The sequence below is a fragment of the Lynx canadensis genome, chromosome D2 (assembly GCF_007474595.2).
Source record: "Lynx canadensis isolate LIC74 chromosome D2, mLynCan4.pri.v2, whole genome shotgun sequence".
In the NCBI taxonomy this organism is placed as follows: domain Eukaryota; kingdom Metazoa; phylum Chordata; class Mammalia; order Carnivora; family Felidae; genus Lynx; species Lynx canadensis.
In genome coordinates this window covers 35,443,179-35,459,777 of record NC_044313.2, presented here as the reverse complement: position 1 = coordinate 35,459,777, position 16,599 = coordinate 35,443,179, and the positions used below count along the sequence as shown (strand labels likewise).

At 38.8% G+C, this 16,599-nt stretch overlaps 1 protein-coding gene across 1 annotated transcript in view; it reads left to right on the top strand.

Annotated features, from left to right (window-relative positions):
• Nucleotides 1–12,840, top strand: part of TNKS2 (tankyrase 2) — a 68,277-nt gene extending 55,437 nt beyond the window's left edge. Inside the window, exons 22-27 of the mRNA XM_030334119.1 lie at nt 58–155; nt 2,158–2,232; nt 3,981–4,086; nt 5,917–6,103; nt 9,465–9,621; nt 10,463–12,840. Coding sequence (XP_030189979.1) covers nt 58–155; nt 2,158–2,232; nt 3,981–4,086; nt 5,917–6,103; nt 9,465–9,621; nt 10,463–10,525 — 686 coding nt within the window. The 3' untranslated portion in view covers nt 10,526–12,840. The remainder of the gene's footprint in view (nt 1–57; nt 156–2,157; nt 2,233–3,980; nt 4,087–5,916; nt 6,104–9,464; nt 9,622–10,462) is intronic.
• The last annotated feature ends 3,759 nt before the right edge of the window (nt 12,841–16,599 follow it).

The window sequence follows — 16,599 nt, the reverse complement described above, 5'->3', positions numbered from 1 at the left end:
TTGGAGGGGATGGGGACTTGGCGTAATTTTTTTTTACCTTCAAATTTTATTTACTAGGTCTTAACCCGTACTTAACTCTGAACACCTCTGGAAGTGGAACAATTCTCATAGATCTATCTCCTGATGATAAAGAGTTTCAGTCTGTGGAGGAAGAGGTATGTTCATATACCTTAAATAAATGTTGGTTCAATAGCTTAACTTCCTAGAGGTTTCCAGATCTTGAAAATGTAATAGGATTTTAATTGTCCCTCTTTTTTTTTTTTTTATTTTTTTTTCAACGTTTATTTATTTTTGGGACAGAGAGAGATAGAGCATGAACGGGGGAGGGGCAGAGAGAGAGAGGGAGACACAGAATCGGAAACAGGCTCCAGTCTCTGAGCCATCAGCCCAGAGCCTGACGCGGGGCTCGAACCCACGGACCGCGAGATCGTGACCTGGCTGAAGTCGGACGTTTAACCGACTGCGCCACCCAGGCGCCCCTAATTGTCCCTAACTCTTTACCACCTGGATGAATGTTCAAAATCAGCGTTCAAGGTACACTCCCTCAATAAACCTTGAATCCAGTAACTTGGTTCAATACTACAATTAATACTGACACAGAATTCTGTTGGAGAAGAGTTTACTGTCATTTGGGGGGGGTGGGGGGCGGGGGAGATGCAAATATTCCCTCCCTTCATGAAGGCAATTGCAAACCCCAGTATCTCATACAAGACCCAGAATATGTGGATGCTACTTTTCCAGGAAGTTTTTCTTCCAGCTTTCTTTTCACGGAACTCTTGGATCCACTGAAATCTTTGAATAGTGCTTTACAGTTTGAAGAACACGTATCCTGTATGTGTGAGGAACACAGGGATAGAAACTTGAGTGAAACTGAGTTCTAATACTCCAGAAACTCCAGCTCTCAATGGAGTACATATTGTGCTTTACTAGGGCAAAATGAATGGGAGCAAATAAATGATTGTTTTATTTTTTTATTTTTTTTCTTTTCTTTTAATTTTTTTTTTTTTTTTAATTTACATCCAAATTAGTTAGCATGTAGTGCAACAATGATTTCAGGAGTAGATTCCTTAGTGCCCCTTACCCATTTAGCCCATCCCCTCCTCCTACAACCCCTCCAGTAACCTTCCGTTTGTTCTCCATATTTATGAGTCTTCTCTGTTTTGTCCCCCTCCCTGTTTTTATATTATTTTTGTTTCCCTTCCCTTATGTTCATCTGTTTTGTCTCTTAAAGTCCTCATATGAATGAAGTCATATGATATTTGTCTTTCTCTGACTGACTCATTTCACTTAACATAATACCCTCTAGTTCCATCCATGTAGTTGCAAATGGCAAGAATTCATTCTTTTTTATTGCCGAGTAATACTCCATTGTGTATATATACCACATCTTTATCCCTTCATCCAATCAATGGACATTTGGGCTCCTTCCATACTTTGGCTATTATTGATAGTGCTGCTATAAACATTGGGGTTCATGTGTCCCTTTGAAACAGCACACCTGTATCCCTTGGATAAATACCTAGTAGTGCAATTGCTGGGTTGTAGGATAGTTCTATTTTTAGTTTTTTGAGGAACCTCCATACTGTTTTCCAGAATGGCTGCACCAGCTTGCACTCCCAGATTGTTTTATTTTTTAGCATGTGAGGTGGTTAGCTTTGTATGTTTAACTCACCCATGCATCTGCTCCTTTTTCTTCCTTTAGTTTGCATTATATAATTTTCGCCTAAAAGTATTGTTTCCAGATTGACTAGCTAACAGCTACCTCTAGAAAGTAGTACTTGTGAAGTTATAGAAGAACTCTCATATAAACAAGAAAAATATTAAAATCTCATTTTGTATTCTCAAAAACAGAATCATAGGCGTCAAGAACCATTTTCCCCAAATCAAAAAAAGCAAAAGTAGGGGGTGCCTGGGTGGCTCAGTCAGTTGAGCATCCGACTTCGGTTCAGGTCATGATCTCACAGTTCCTGGGTTCCTGAGTTTGAGCCCCATATGGGGCTCTGTGCGGACAGCTCAGAGCCTGGAGCCTGCATCAGATTCTGTGTGTCTTTCTCTGCCACTCCCCTGTTTGCTCTCTCTCAAAAATAAACATTAAAACAAATTTTTGAAGGAAAAACAAAAGTTAATACACATATATTTGACATATTTTTCCATCAGATGCAAAGTACAGTCCGAGAGCACAGAGATGGAGGTCATGCAGGTGGAATCTTCAACAGATATAATATTCTCAAGGTAATAAGTTAGCGAAAATAAAGTTTTCTGAGACCGTAGTTTTCAAAGCCTGAAACAGTAATTAACTTTCATAAGAATATAATCTGTCTAGCCTAGTAAGTCTTTGACATAGCATCAAGGGATATTTGGGGAAAGGGTAGATCCTTAAAGGTTAAGATTCTCAAAATCCCTGTACTGTTTTTCATTTTTTCTTTCTTTCTTTCTTCCTTTTTTTGGGCTGTTTTCGTAACAAATAATTCAGCATTTGTTGAATTATCTTGAGATCATGATAAATCCATTAGGTTTAGGACCTTAAATATATAAATTATTCAAGTACTGTTTTGTAGCAAAGCTGAATTTTCTTTGTGGCTCAAGAAAGGACTCCATCTTTATACTTATTTGTCCTGTGACTACTCCGTGTGTCCATGAGTCCCCCATCTATACAACTTTTTTATAATTTTAATAGTACTCCCTCTGTACCTTCATCTTTTCCAAAAATAGTCTGAGGTTTTAAGTCATTCAAAGGAGAGTCCTGTCTTTTCTTGATATCAGGTACTCTTCTCAGGGCCTTTTCCAACTTTGCTGTGTTTTTCTTGAACTACAGCAAACAAAAATGCACCCTCTACTTGAGATGAATAAATCTTTTTATTAACTACATTGATAAATTCTTAATAATTATGAAATAAGACAAAATGTGGCAAGTATCTTTTTAATACCTAAATTTTAAACTCAAAAGTGAACAGTATCAAATATTTCAGCTGTTTTATATTATTGTCATATATATACTATTATAAGTGTTATATTAGATGTCGTATTTTAGAGTTAGTGAATACTAAAACTATAGGAGATTGCTTTGTTCATCCTATTAGATGATTTAAGGTAAAGAAATCCTGGGAGCTCCTATTTATTAATTTATATCATAGTGTGACAAGAGTGACATCTTGATATTTCCATTCATGAACATATGTAATATTTTTAATAAGGCAAATAATCATGCCTTTTATTTTCTTAATATAAGTGAGATCGCTGTGTCAGTTGTGTTCCTTGATTACATCTGTAGCCATATTTGAGTTTTTTTAAGCCAAGACTAAATCCACCAGCTCCCAGATGTGCTCTAGGACCAGCAGGGGGCTGTAACACTTTTAAGCACAGCCAAGAAACAGCTCTAGGGTTGTGAATTTTGATCCTAGAAATACTCCCAGTGAGACCAGCATCCATCTTTAACTCTTCTCAAGACAAAAATTTTAGGAATTGGAGGGATAGGGAAGGGTAGAGAGAGTAGTAGAGGCGTGTCTGTGTGTGTGTGTTTTAAGAATGTTTTTTGCTGGGGGTTATTTCAAATGTTTTTCATTAAAAGCAGATACAGATGATACTTTGAGCCAGATAAAATAGGATGAGGTGAAAGATAACCGTTCTCTTTTTAATACTTACATACAGAATTCAGTGTACCTGATTTGGAGCTGTTTTAGTAATAATTCTAAATTAATGAGAATGGAAGTATTTTAGTTTATGGTATTCTTGACCTTCCCATAAGTCCATATATTGCTTTTTTTCCCTTTGAAGTTTTTCATTTCCAAAGTGTAGCTATATTTCTATCTTTATGTTTGAGACCAAGTATTTTTAGCTGACTAAAATAAAACATAGTTTATATTTCAGAGAAGTTTTGCCTCTCTTCTGACTATGTGGCCTATTTAGGTTAAGATGAACAAGTAAAGTAGGTAAGTAATTATGATGTAAAGATTTTGATTCCTCTGGTTTCTTTTTTATAGATTCAGAAAGTTTGTAACAAGAAACTATGGGAAAGATACACCCACAGAAGAAAAGAAGTTTCTGAAGAAAACCACAACCATGCAAATGAAAGAATGCTATTTCATGGTAAGATTCCTCAGGGCAGGGGGCAGCGCTGGCAGGCTCAGTAGGTAGAGCATGTGACTCTTGATCTCAGCGTCATGAATTCAAGCCCCAATTTGAGGGTGGAGATTACTTAAAAAAATTTTTTATTTTTTTTTTTATTTATTTTTTTTTTATATATGAAATTTATTGACAAATTGGTTTCCATACAACACCCAGTGCTCATCCCAAAAGGTGCCCTCCTCATACCCATCACCCATCCTCCCCTTCCTCCCACCCCCCATCAACCCTCAGTTTGTTCTCAGTTTTTAACAGTCTCTTATGCTTTGGCTCTCTCCCACTCTATAAAAAAATTTTTTAAATGAAATCTTTAAAGAGCTGTTGTCATTGAACTTAGGGAATTTTCTAAGAACTTCTGTTGGATTGAAAGCACTATTTGTCTTGAAATTTCCTGTTTTCTTTTATGCTGCAAATTGACAGGTGTTGATTGGTCTTTGAGATTTATAGCAAAGATGAATGTAAATGTTAATGTAGTGTTTATCAAGTCTTCAAGCACATAGTAACTCCGGTATTTTTTTCATTTGGCCTTGATTGCAGAAAATTTTTAGAGACCTGTAAAGTTCTATGAAACACAACATTTAAATTTTACAGTCCCCTGGAAGAATGGCTATAGCAGACTGAATTGGTGGATAATATCTAAATGGTATTTCTCATTCTAAAACCCTAAAAATCATCATGATGCTCTCTTGTCAAAGAGTGTAATATTCATTTAGGTACTGACTTGATGGTTATAATGAATGATTTTTCTGTTTTATAATAAATGATTTTGGTTTTTCCAAATTAACTGAAATAAGTGATTCTGGTCTTCTGTAGTTCTATAGTGGAATTCAGTGTATTTTCCTATTCCTTTATGAACAGGGACACTAATCTTAATGAATCAGTTAACTGTTACATTGGCTTTTCCTAACGCCCACCCCTCACCCTACTCTCTGGCTTGGTTCCCATGACTACCTCCTTTCCTTTGGCTAAGCTCTCCTTGGCACCCATGCACGGAAGGGGGTGAGAATAGTCAGTATGCAGAGAGTGAAGGAACACACATTTGCAGATAGAATCTGGTGTGACAGGATGAAAGGCAGCGAAGTGGAGAGATGAGAAGGAAGTATAAAGAGAATAAACATGAAAAGACCACTTTGGCCACTTGATATCTAGAAAAAGCACACAGACATGGGATGTCACTGTAAGGCTTAATTGCATACAGCCTTGCTATAGGAGATGAATTATGAGACTCTTGGTTCTGGATTTGAGGTCTGGAATTTGGTAACTTTAGCATTTATATTTTAAGTGATCTTTTTTTCTAGTTGAATCTTTGTGTGTCCTATTTTTTGGCATTTGATCCACCCCCTTATTAGAAACGTCAATCAACGTTAGCATTTCTTTTAAAGTAGTTAATTATTGGGGCGCCTGGGTGGCTCAGTGGGTTAAGTGTCCAACTTCGGCTCAGGACATGATCTCACAATTTGTGAGTTCAAGCCCCATGTTGGGCTCTGTGCTGACAGCTCGGAGCCTGCAGCCTGCTTCAGATTCTGTGTCTCCCTCTCTCTCGGCTCCTCCCCCACTCACGCTCTGTCTCTCTCTCTCTCAAAAATGAATAAACGTTAAAAAATTTTAAAAAATAAAATAATGTAGTTATTCTAAAGGAATAAACTAGGTGACAGGTAACTTGTTATCCTTGTTTTTTTTAATATTCTTTATATCGGTGGTCAGTATGTATGTTTAGGAATTTAACTTCAATGAAGATTTCATTTTATTCTTCTAAGATAATTTTAAATTCTTATCCATCTACATCTGTTTTAGGATCTCCCTTTGTGAATGCGATTATCCATAAAGGCTTTGATGAAAGGCATGCCTACATAGGTGGCATGTTTGGAGCTGGGATTTATTTTGCTGAAAACTCTTCCAAAAGCAATCAGTATGTATATGGAATTGGAGGAGGTACTGGGTGTCCAGTTCACAAAGACAGATCTTGTTACATTTGCCACAGGTAAGAGATCACTTGTTCTCATTTAGTTTGATAAGAATTTAGTAAGAACTAGTTTCATATTTGAGAAATTAGGGGAGCAAGGCATCATCTTGGACAACTTTAGGACTCCAAGGTAGGTATTTTTCAGGTTGCTTTTGGCTCTCTCACCAGTTGTAACAGGAGCCAGTGTTTATTAAATGATCTGTGTGAGCCAAGCACAGTTCAAACCACTTGACCTATTTAACTCATTTAATCATTAGAACACCTAGTGCTTTAAACAATATGAAGCAGAAAATATCATTGGGCATGAGAAATATTATTGTGGCCCTTAAATATTATAGGACTGTGGATTCTTTAAAAATGTGTATTCAAATGCTAAAATGGCATTCCTTTGCCAAGTCTAGTATTTCATAGGAATGCCTGTAGGAGTCTCTCTTCCACTGTGATATGATCCTAATCCTGAATTTGTGATATTACTACTTGAAAAACTTATCATGAAACACATTCCTTTTAAAAAGCACATTATTATCAAATAACTACTTTGCACTTTTTCCCCCCGGTTTTACTCTGGCCTAACTCAGTTGTTAAAATCATTCAAATAATTTGCCCCTAATTAATCCTCATAGGTAAATATAAATTATCTTTTGTCATTTGAAAAATTGAGTAAGGTTAATTACTGAAATTCACTCAACAGTTAGGGTACTGCTTATACAGATCTGAAGCAATCTTCATCAGATACTAGCAAGCAGGAGAATCACCTAAAGAGCTCGCTAAAACACAAATTCCTGAGCCCTACCTACTGAGTTGCTGACTTAGTAGGCCTGAGAGGAGGCCCTAGAATATGAATTTCTACCAAGTTGTCAGGTGATGCTAATGTTTCTGATCACTGATCTTGAAGAAAACCCTAGAGCAGTAGTTCTCAGCCTTGGTGACACATTGGAATCACCTGGGCAGCTTTAAAAACTGATGCATGTGTCCCACCCTCAGAGGTTCTCATATAATTGGTCTGGCATTAGGATTTGTAAAGGCTTCCCAGCTGATTTTGAAAGGTTGCCGAGGTACGGGGCGCCTGGGTGGCGCAGTCGGTTAAGCGTCCGACTTCAGCCAGGTCACGATCTCGCGGTCCGTGAGTTCGAGCCCCACGTCGGGCTCTGGGCTGATGGCTCAGAGCCTGGAGTCTGTTTCCGATTCTGTGTCTCCCTCTCTCTCTGCCCCTCCCCCGTTCATGCTCTGTCTCTCTCTGTCCCAAAACTAAATAAACGTTGAAAAAAAAATTTTTTTTTAAAAAAAAGAAAGGTTGCCAAGGTAAAGAACTCTGGTCCTGGGGAGAAACAAGATTTGTTTTTGTATTACTCTTGTTTTCCCCCTAAGTTTAGACTTGTGTAGGTGCCTGAAGTCAGCCCTTTTGGATATGAACTCCCATCCACTTCTGTTTTAGATCATAAATTGGACAGTTTAGAAAGCTTGTAATCTCTTGAGATTCTGTAAATTCAACTCTGCTGTCATATTATCTGGAGGTAAAATAGTTCAGATTATAATAATGTTCTAGTACCACCTCTCATTACTTTTTGGAACAGAGTGGTTGGCTGTCTGGAAATAAGTTTATTAAAATTTTTAGGGGCACCTGGGTGGCTCAGTCAGTTAAGCATCCGACTTCAGCTCAAGTCATTATCTCACAGTTTGTGGGTTTGAGCCCCACATCAGGCTCTGCAGACAGCTCAGAGCCTGGAGTCTGCTTCAGATTCTGTGTGTCTCCCTCCCTCCCCCCCCCACTGCCTCTCTCAAAAATAAATAAACATAGGGGCGCCTGGGTGGCGCAGTCGGTTAAGCATCCGACTTCAGCCAGGTCACGATCTCGTGCTCCGTGAGTTCGAGCCCCGCGTCAGGCTCTGGGCTGATGGCTCAGAGCCTGGAGCCTGCTTCCGATTCTGTGTCTCCCTCTCTCTCTGCCCCTCCCCCGTTCATGCTCTGTCTCTCTCTGTCCCAAAAATAAATAAACGTTGAAAAAAAAAAATTTTTTTTTAAAAATAAATAAATAAATAAATAAATAAACATTAAAGAAAAAATTTGGGGGGCGCCTGGGTGGCTCGGTTGGGTGTCCGACTTTGGCTCAGGTCATGATCTCATGGTTCATGGGTTCGAGCCCCGTGTCGGGCTCTATGCTGACAGCTCAGAGCCTGGAGCCTGCTTTGGATTCTGTGTCTCCCTCTCTCTGCCCCTCTCCTGCTCATGCTCACTCTCTCTCAAAAATAGATAAACATTAAAAAGACTTTTATCTTTGGATTATCACAGGGCTGATTGGGACTATAATACAAATTGATTAGCAATGCTAAAGTTTCCAACAGGCTTATTTAGAATAAAAAGTATAGATAGCCTCTCTTTGGAGAATAGAATTAACTCATTCACCAAAATCTCTTTCTGTCCTTGGAAAAGAAGAAAAGCCATGAAGTAATAAAAAAGGCTTATTGGAAATAAGGCAAGTCAATCATATATATGCCTGGGGATTGGGAGAGTAATCCACTTAAACTTCTGGTAATGGAAGACCTATTTGAGGAACTAACATTGCAGCCGAAACCTAAAAAAACCAAGTGTTAGCCAGTTTGAAGAGTGGTAGAATAGATACCATTCTCTATAGTAAAGGAAACTGTGTATGATGGTCACTAGGTAAGAGAGTTGGTTTGTGTGAAGAAAGAAAATTAATGCTCCTGGTACACAACACAAGGTAAGATTAGAGAATTTGGAGCTGTTGTAAGGAATTTGGATTTTCTTCCAAGGATACTGAGTAACCTCTACAAGGTATTAAGCAGAAAAGTGATGTGATTTGATTAATGTTTTATGTGTTGGATTTTTTTTTTTTTTCCCTAAATAACTTGTTGCTTGGATGGAAAATAGTTTAGGAATTAGAGTAGAAATAGAGTAGTTCAGAGGCCATTGTTCCCAATCCAACTGAAAATTTTGGTGATTTGAATTTAATGGTAGCCATAGAATTAAGAGAATGAGTTTCAGATATAATTTGAAGGTGGAATCCAACTAGACTTAGTTGGATAAATGTCCAACTTTGCAAGCTACTTCATGGGGGTTCCTTAAGTTTGCTTCTCCTTCTCACTTGGGCTGTGGTTTGTGCTTTTGCTAGGATACAAACAAGTGGAGTCTCCGTCTCTATAAGGTCATTCCATTCTCAGTTGTTATAGTTAAAATAAGGATTAATTAAAGTGACAGATTCATTAATGAGAGTAGAAGACATTCTCACAAAGTTCTTTTAAGGGTGAAATGACAAAACAACTTGTGTTTATGTATAAATACATTAAAAAGCTTATGCAGTCTACACAGACAATGTCTTCTGCCTTGTCTTCAGAGAGATCTTTTCCCTTCCATGTTATAGGCAGCTGCTCTTTTGCCGGGTAACCCTGGGAAAGTCTTTCCTGCAGTTCAGTGCAATGAAAATGGCACATTCTCCTCCAGGACATCACTCAGTCACTGGTCGACCCAGTGTAAATGGACTAGCTTTAGCTGAATATGTCATTTACAGAGGAGAACAGGTAATTCAGTTTTATTTGCTCATCTTCAGAAATTATTTAGAGCCATACTTTAACCTTTTCTTACTAATCCCTTAAACTGACACGGCATATTGCCCTGAGAACTGGGTTGTTGTTTTTTTTTTTTTTTTAACTTTTATTTGGAAATAATTTCTCATTTACAGAAAAGTTGCAAAAATAATCGAGAAGTCCCTTATTTTCCCATTGTCAACATTTTATCTTTCTCTCCCACGTGTGTGTGAATACAGTTTTGTTTTTCCTGAACTGCTTGAGGGGAAGTTGTAGGCTTGTTGCTTTACCCTTACGTACTTTAGTGTGTATTTCCCCAAAACAAGGACATTGTCTTAAAATTATCAAAATCGGGAAAATACCATTGTTACAATATTCTATCTAACTTACAGACTTTATTCAGATTTTGCCAACTACAGTGGATCTTTTTTCTGTTTCTTACCTTCTGTAAAATATAGTTAATCAGAATCCTGTATTTAGTAGTTAACCTATCTGTAGCAAAGAAGCAAACAATTCCCTCTTGCTCTTAGTGACACAGATCCAGTCAAAAGCATCTCTAGATGCTTGTGTTCTAGAGCAGTGTTCTTAACTGAGGAAATGTAGCAGAATCACCTGAGTTATTAAAAACAAACACATACTTAGTATTCATCCTAGACCTTCTGATTCAGAACCTAAGTGATTGGAATCAAGGTAAGGATGTTTTGAGAAAATGTCCTTAGATGATTCTGAGCCACAGCACTAATTTAGAACCTCTTTTCTAAAGTTTGGAAATCCTTATAGTAAAATGTTTAAAGCAGTTTATTTACCAGTGTTTAAATTGATCTTTCTCTTCCAGGCTTATCCTGAATATTTAATTACTTACCAGATTGTGAGGCCCGAAGGTATGGTTGATGGATAAATAGTTGTTTTAGGAAACTAAATCCGCTGAACCTAAAGTCATCTAAGCAGCTGGTGGCCTATTAAGTTTTACTCCTTTGCTGAGAAGTATCATCTTGTCCACAAGCCTGTGGCCAAAGGATAAAAAAATGTGAAAGAAGTTTAACATTCTGACTTGATAAAGCTTTAATAATGTACAGTGTTTTCTAAGTATTTCCTGTTTTTCAGCACTTTAACAGATGCCATTCCAGGTTAAACTGGGTTTGTCTGTACTAAATTATAAACAAAGTTAACTTGAATCTTTTATATGTTATGCATTGATTCTAACAGAAAGTGTAATCCCCTCAACAGAACTCATTTTACTAATACAGTACTGTGTTCTTTAAAACACAGCATTTACACTGAATACAATTTCATTTGTAAAACTGTAAATAAGAGCTTTTGTACTAGCCCAATATTTATTTACATTGCTTTGTAATATAAATCTGTTTTAGAACTGCAGCGGTTTACAAATCGTTTTTCATATGTACTGCCCATCTGTACTTCATCGTGCATCATCATGATTGAGTGATCTTTACATTTGATTCCAGAGGCTATGTTGAGCTATTATTAGCAAAGACTTTGTCAGTTAGGAAAGATTGATATATCAGATTTAATTTGCTGATGGAAGCATTTATCTCTCATTAGAAATCTTTCCCATTTTAGAACTTACTTCATAAATACTCTGGGGATTTAATTTCTGGTACCTTTGTATGTATAAGACACATTCCAAAGAGCTCTAATTATGAACGTCCTGATAATTAAAGACACTTCTTTACTGGCTTCAAACTCCCGGGTTTCGCATTGGAAAATTCTGTCATTTCATTTTGTAAAAATTAGAGCAAGTGCTTCTGTGTTTTAGAGGCTAAATCCTGCCAGTGAAAATTATGGTGTTCTTTTCATGGAGTGTAAATAGGAAGTTACATTTCAGAGGTAGGAACGGTAATTCTGACTAATTTTCCAATGTATTCTAAGTACCCGAAATCTAAAGTGGGGGGATGGAAGGGGAAGCAAATGAGAGTGGGTCGTTTTTTATCCTAAGTAACTTTTTCTTGTTTTTTCTCCTTGGCCTTACTGTTAGAGCCGATCTTTACACCATAGGTAAACTGAACCCAGAACCATGAAATATAGGTGTCCCAGTTCTCTCCAGGTCGCCTGAATGGGCAGGTGCTGTGAGCCATTGCTTCCTGGTCCTCGGTTGCCTCATCATGACACTAACAGTCAGTTGGAAATACACTTTGCGTGTGCACCACATGGTGACCAGGCTTGTTTGGCAGCTGTGGAGGGGAATGCTATCCCATAAAATGCCATTCCTGTTTTCTAATGTAAAACTGTCTTTTCCATGAAATAGGCGAAAGCATCTTGGTACAGAGACATGAATTATAGCTTGTCAGTCTAGTCGTTGACTCTAGCTCCCTCAGAAAGCAAGGCAAGATTTTTACCGACTTACGTCTCTGTAAGTGGGAATGTTCCTCTTCAGTCTCTGTGCCAGTTCACTTTTGTTTTACATTTTATTCCGTCTCTGAATTATCTGGCCTTTTGCATTAACTTGTACATAAAGTGCTAGAAAATCATGTTTCTTGTCCTAAGTGAGAGTTAATCAGAGTAAATGCATATCTGGAGTTGTTTCTATGATGTAAATTGTGATCATTATTTAAGAGGTCAGTTCCTGACCCGGAAGTGCTTTTATACAGTTCTCTAATAATTGCAGTTATGATCCTAAAGTAATTTCTTGGAACACAAATGGAGTATGCCAAATTTTATATAATTTTTCAGATTCTGGAAGCTTCCAGATTTTATAATTAGAAGCTAATGAGATGAATTAATGGAATTTATATTTACCTACCTTATCTCTCAGCATTGAGCCTGTTACTCACCCTGTAGGTGAATCTGGAATTACTTTTCATGGAAAATCATCGAGATCTATGAGTTTATGATATTGCAGCCTGTATTGTTTCATCTAATCCATTGCTTAATTAGTGTGTTATTTTTCTATGAATGATTATATTGTGGTTAATATGTTAGCATGGCAATATTTTCAAATAGCTTTTGGTTTGTTGACAGTTTGAGGGATTTTGGGGGGTGGTTGGGGGGATTTTTTTTTGGAGTTTTTGCATGAAATATCTTTATAATGATGGAATTGCTTTTTCTTTTGTCTTGTGATTTTTTGGGGGGGGAGTGAGAATTAACTTTTTGTGTGGGTAGTACTATTATATCCATCTTGGGTGTCTTATTTGTACTGTATCACATTCCATACCTTCATTTAATTCTTAATAAAGTGTTCATTTGTTTTTCTGGGTAGCATGGTAATTACTGGAATAGTATAAATGTTTTGAATGGTCTTGAGAAAATGGATTAAGATCGCAATAAACCACAATTGCAGGAAAACAATGCAGTTCTGAGTCTAACAGTGATAGAATGCAGTTTAAAATTTGAAATATTGAGTTTTGTGACCATAATCTCTCAGATGCTTTGATATGTGATGCTTTTAGACATATACTCCATCCAATACAACTTTCAACAAACCTTAAAGGTCATTCCCAGGAAATGTATCTTCTTCTAAAGAGGAATATATATCTACATTTTTTTTTTTTTTAAGTAAGCTACTGTAGGCCCAACGTGGGGTTTGTACTCACAACCCTAAGATCAAGAGTTGCATGCTGTACTCACAGAGCCAGCCAGGTGCCCCTAAAAACAATTTTTATAAGTTTTAAAATCTTAAAGTTAGTGGTATTTATTACTCTTAAAGTATAGGGACATCTGGGTGGTTCAGTCCATTAAGCATCTGACCTCAGCTCAGGTCATGATTTCATGGTTCATGAGTTCGAGCCCCACATCAGGCTCTCTGCCGCCAGCATAGAGCCTGCTTTGGATCCTCTGTCTCCCTCTCTCTCTGCCCTTTCCCTGCCTGCACATGCACTCTCTTTCTCTCTCTCTCAAAAATATTAAAACATTTTAAAAAATTATAGTAATGTATGTGTTTTATTTTTTTTTTTTATTTTTTTTTTTTTTTATTTTTTTTTTTTTCAACGTTTATTTATTTTTTTTGGGACAGAGAGAGACAGAGCATGAACGGGGGAGGGGCAGAGAGAGAGGGAGACACAGAATCGGAAACAGGCTCCAGGCTCCGAGCCATCAGCCCAGAGCCTGACGCGGGGCTCGAACTCACGGACCGCGAGATCGTGACCTGGCTGAAGTCGGACGCTTAACCGACTGCGCCACCCAGGCGCCCCTGTATGTGTTTTAGATTACAGCATAAGTGTTCACGTGTGTGTGTGTGTGATCAATTCTTTGCTTTCCGTAATAATAGAATAATGGTGCAAATAACCTATGAGTCATTTGGCTTTGGAAGATTTTTCAGCAGCTTAGTCTTACTCCTTTAGTTAGGACAATATGTTTGCTTGCTAGTTCCTAAGCATCCTACTATATGATACGATCCAGTTCTTTTCATGGTGGTGAGGAAAGAAAACATGTAAATAAATTCCCATAAGCTTTTGTAATTAGTATTCCTGACTGGCCCTTTACCTTTTGTTCTCTCTGTTAGAGAACAAAAGTGACGAAGAAAGCAAGTAGGAATACTGATTCTTCACCAGGAGAACGGTCAGACTCTTTTTTTCTTTCCCCAGTTCGGTTTAGTTTTTATTTTTTATTTTTTTTAATTTTTTTTTTCAACGTTTATTTATTTATTTATTTATTTATTTATTTATTTATTTTCAACAGAGAGAGACAGAGCATGAACGGGGGAGGGGCAGAGAGAGAGGGAGACACAGAATCGAAAACAGGCTCCAGGCTCTGAGCCATCAGCCCAGAGCCTGACACGGGGCTCGAACTCCCGGACCGCGAGATCGTGACCTGGCTGAAGTCGGACGCTTAACCGACTGCGCCACCCAGGCGCCCCTCGGTTTAGTTTTTAATATTTGACTTGCTTTATGGATTATCAAACTTCTTTTTTTTTTTTTTTTTTTTCAACGTTTATTTATTTTTTGGGACAGAGAGAGACAGAGCATGAACGGGGGAGGGGCAGAGAGAGAGGGAGACACAGAATCGGAAACAGGCTCCAGGCTCCGAGCCATCAGCCCAGAGCCCAACGCGGGGCTCGAACTCACGGACCGCGAGATCGTGACCTGGCTGAAGTCGGACGCTTAACCGACTGCGCCACCCAGGCGCCCCTGGATTATCAAACTTCTAAAACCGTGCACTGGAGGCATCCTGGCTTGGGGTGCAGAGTGGAGGTGTCTCAGAGACCCAGGTTGCTTGTACTCGAGCTCCCCACGCATCCTCTGCCTCCCCTTCTTCCTTTGGAGGGCAGGAGACCTGTCATATTCTCATAAAGTTAGACTATAATGTGGCCTTTTCACTGTCTGCTCAATCTCCTCCCCGCCCCTCCTTTTCATGCTTACTAGCTTAGGCAGACAGTGACCTAAAATACTTAATTACACCCTTTTTGGTGGTTCTTGCTCCTCACAAGCCACCACTGTCAGAACTGTCTTCCTAGTTCATCATCCACCCACAGTTGCCCTCCCTGTCACACAGAGGCACAGAGCCCCCCACATGGTCTGCTGGTAGAGCAGTGCCACAGAGAAGTGGAGAGAACTACAAGATAAATCAGGAAAATACCCATATAAAAGAAAGAGATGAGAAATAGAAGAGGGCTGAGAGAGATGGAGTATAGAAGATCCAACTTAAAAGAATATAGGAGGGAAGAGATTTGAAGATTTTTGTGCAGTTTATTCAAGACATAAAGTTGAAGCGTGACATACCAGGAGAGCGCATGAAAACAAATCTACTTCTAGACATGTAGTGGAATCACGAAAGGCGAGAAAAGTCAGGGGCACCTGGGTGGCTCGGTGGGTTGGGTGTCCGACTTCAGCTCAAGTCACGATCTCACAGTTCATGGGTTCAAGCCCCACGTCGGGCTCTGTGCTGACAGCTCAGCCTGGAGCCTGCTTTGGATTCTGTCTCTCTCTTCTCTCTCTCAAAAATAAACATAAAAAAATTTTTTTTAATGTTTAAAAAAAGAGAAATATAAAAGCAACCAAAGAGAAAAGACATTACCTGCAAAGGAATAATGACATTAACAGCAGGCTTTTCAGTGACAGCGATATAGGCCAGGGGACAATAAAATAAGCGCTGAGGGGGAAAAAAAATGTGTTAGCTATGAATTCTACACATAAAGGAGTATTTAAAAGGGAGGATATGGGGCGCCTGGGTGGCTCAGTCAGTTAAGACTCTTGGTTTTGGCCCAGATCATGATCTCATGGTTTCGTGAGATCAAGCCCCTCATAGGGCTCTGGGCTGACAGCATGGAGCCTGCTTGGGATCCGATCCCTCCCCCATGTGTGCCATCTCTGTTTCTCTCAAAATTAAATAAAAACTTCTAAAAAAAAAAACTAACAGGGGCACCTGGGTGGCTCAAGTTGGTTGGGCGTCCGACTTCGGCTCAGGTCATGATCTCACAGTTCATGGGTTCAAGCCCCGCATCAGGCTCTGTGCTGGCAACTCAGAGCCTGGAGCCTGTTTCAGATTCTGTGTCTCCCTCTCTCTGTGCCCCGCCCCCCCCCCCACACACACTCTCTTTCTCTAAAAAATAAACATTAAAAAAGAAATTAAAATGAGCTGCAGGAGGAAGAGTAGACATTTAAAGGGGGGGGCAGGGAGGATAAAAACACATTTTCAGGTTTTGCTGAAAGAACTCATAGGTTCGTTTTTTAGGAAAAAAGGCAATTGAGTCCAGAAGGAAGGAGTTAAATGCAAGAAGCAGAGTGAACAAAGAAATTGGTAGGGCCGCCTGGGTGGTTCAGTTGGTTGAGCCTCTGACTTCAGCTCAGGTCATGATCTCACAGTTTGGGTTTGAGCCCCACGCCCAGCCTTGTGCTGACAGCTCAGAGCCTGGAGCCTGCTTTGGATTCCGTGTCTCTCTGTGTCCCCCCACTGCTCTCTATCTCTCAAAAATAGACATTTAAAAAATAAACATTGGGGGAAAAAATTGGTAAACAGACTGAAATACTCATGTAAAAACAGACTGTTTTATTAACTGAGAAAATAATCTTCAAGAAA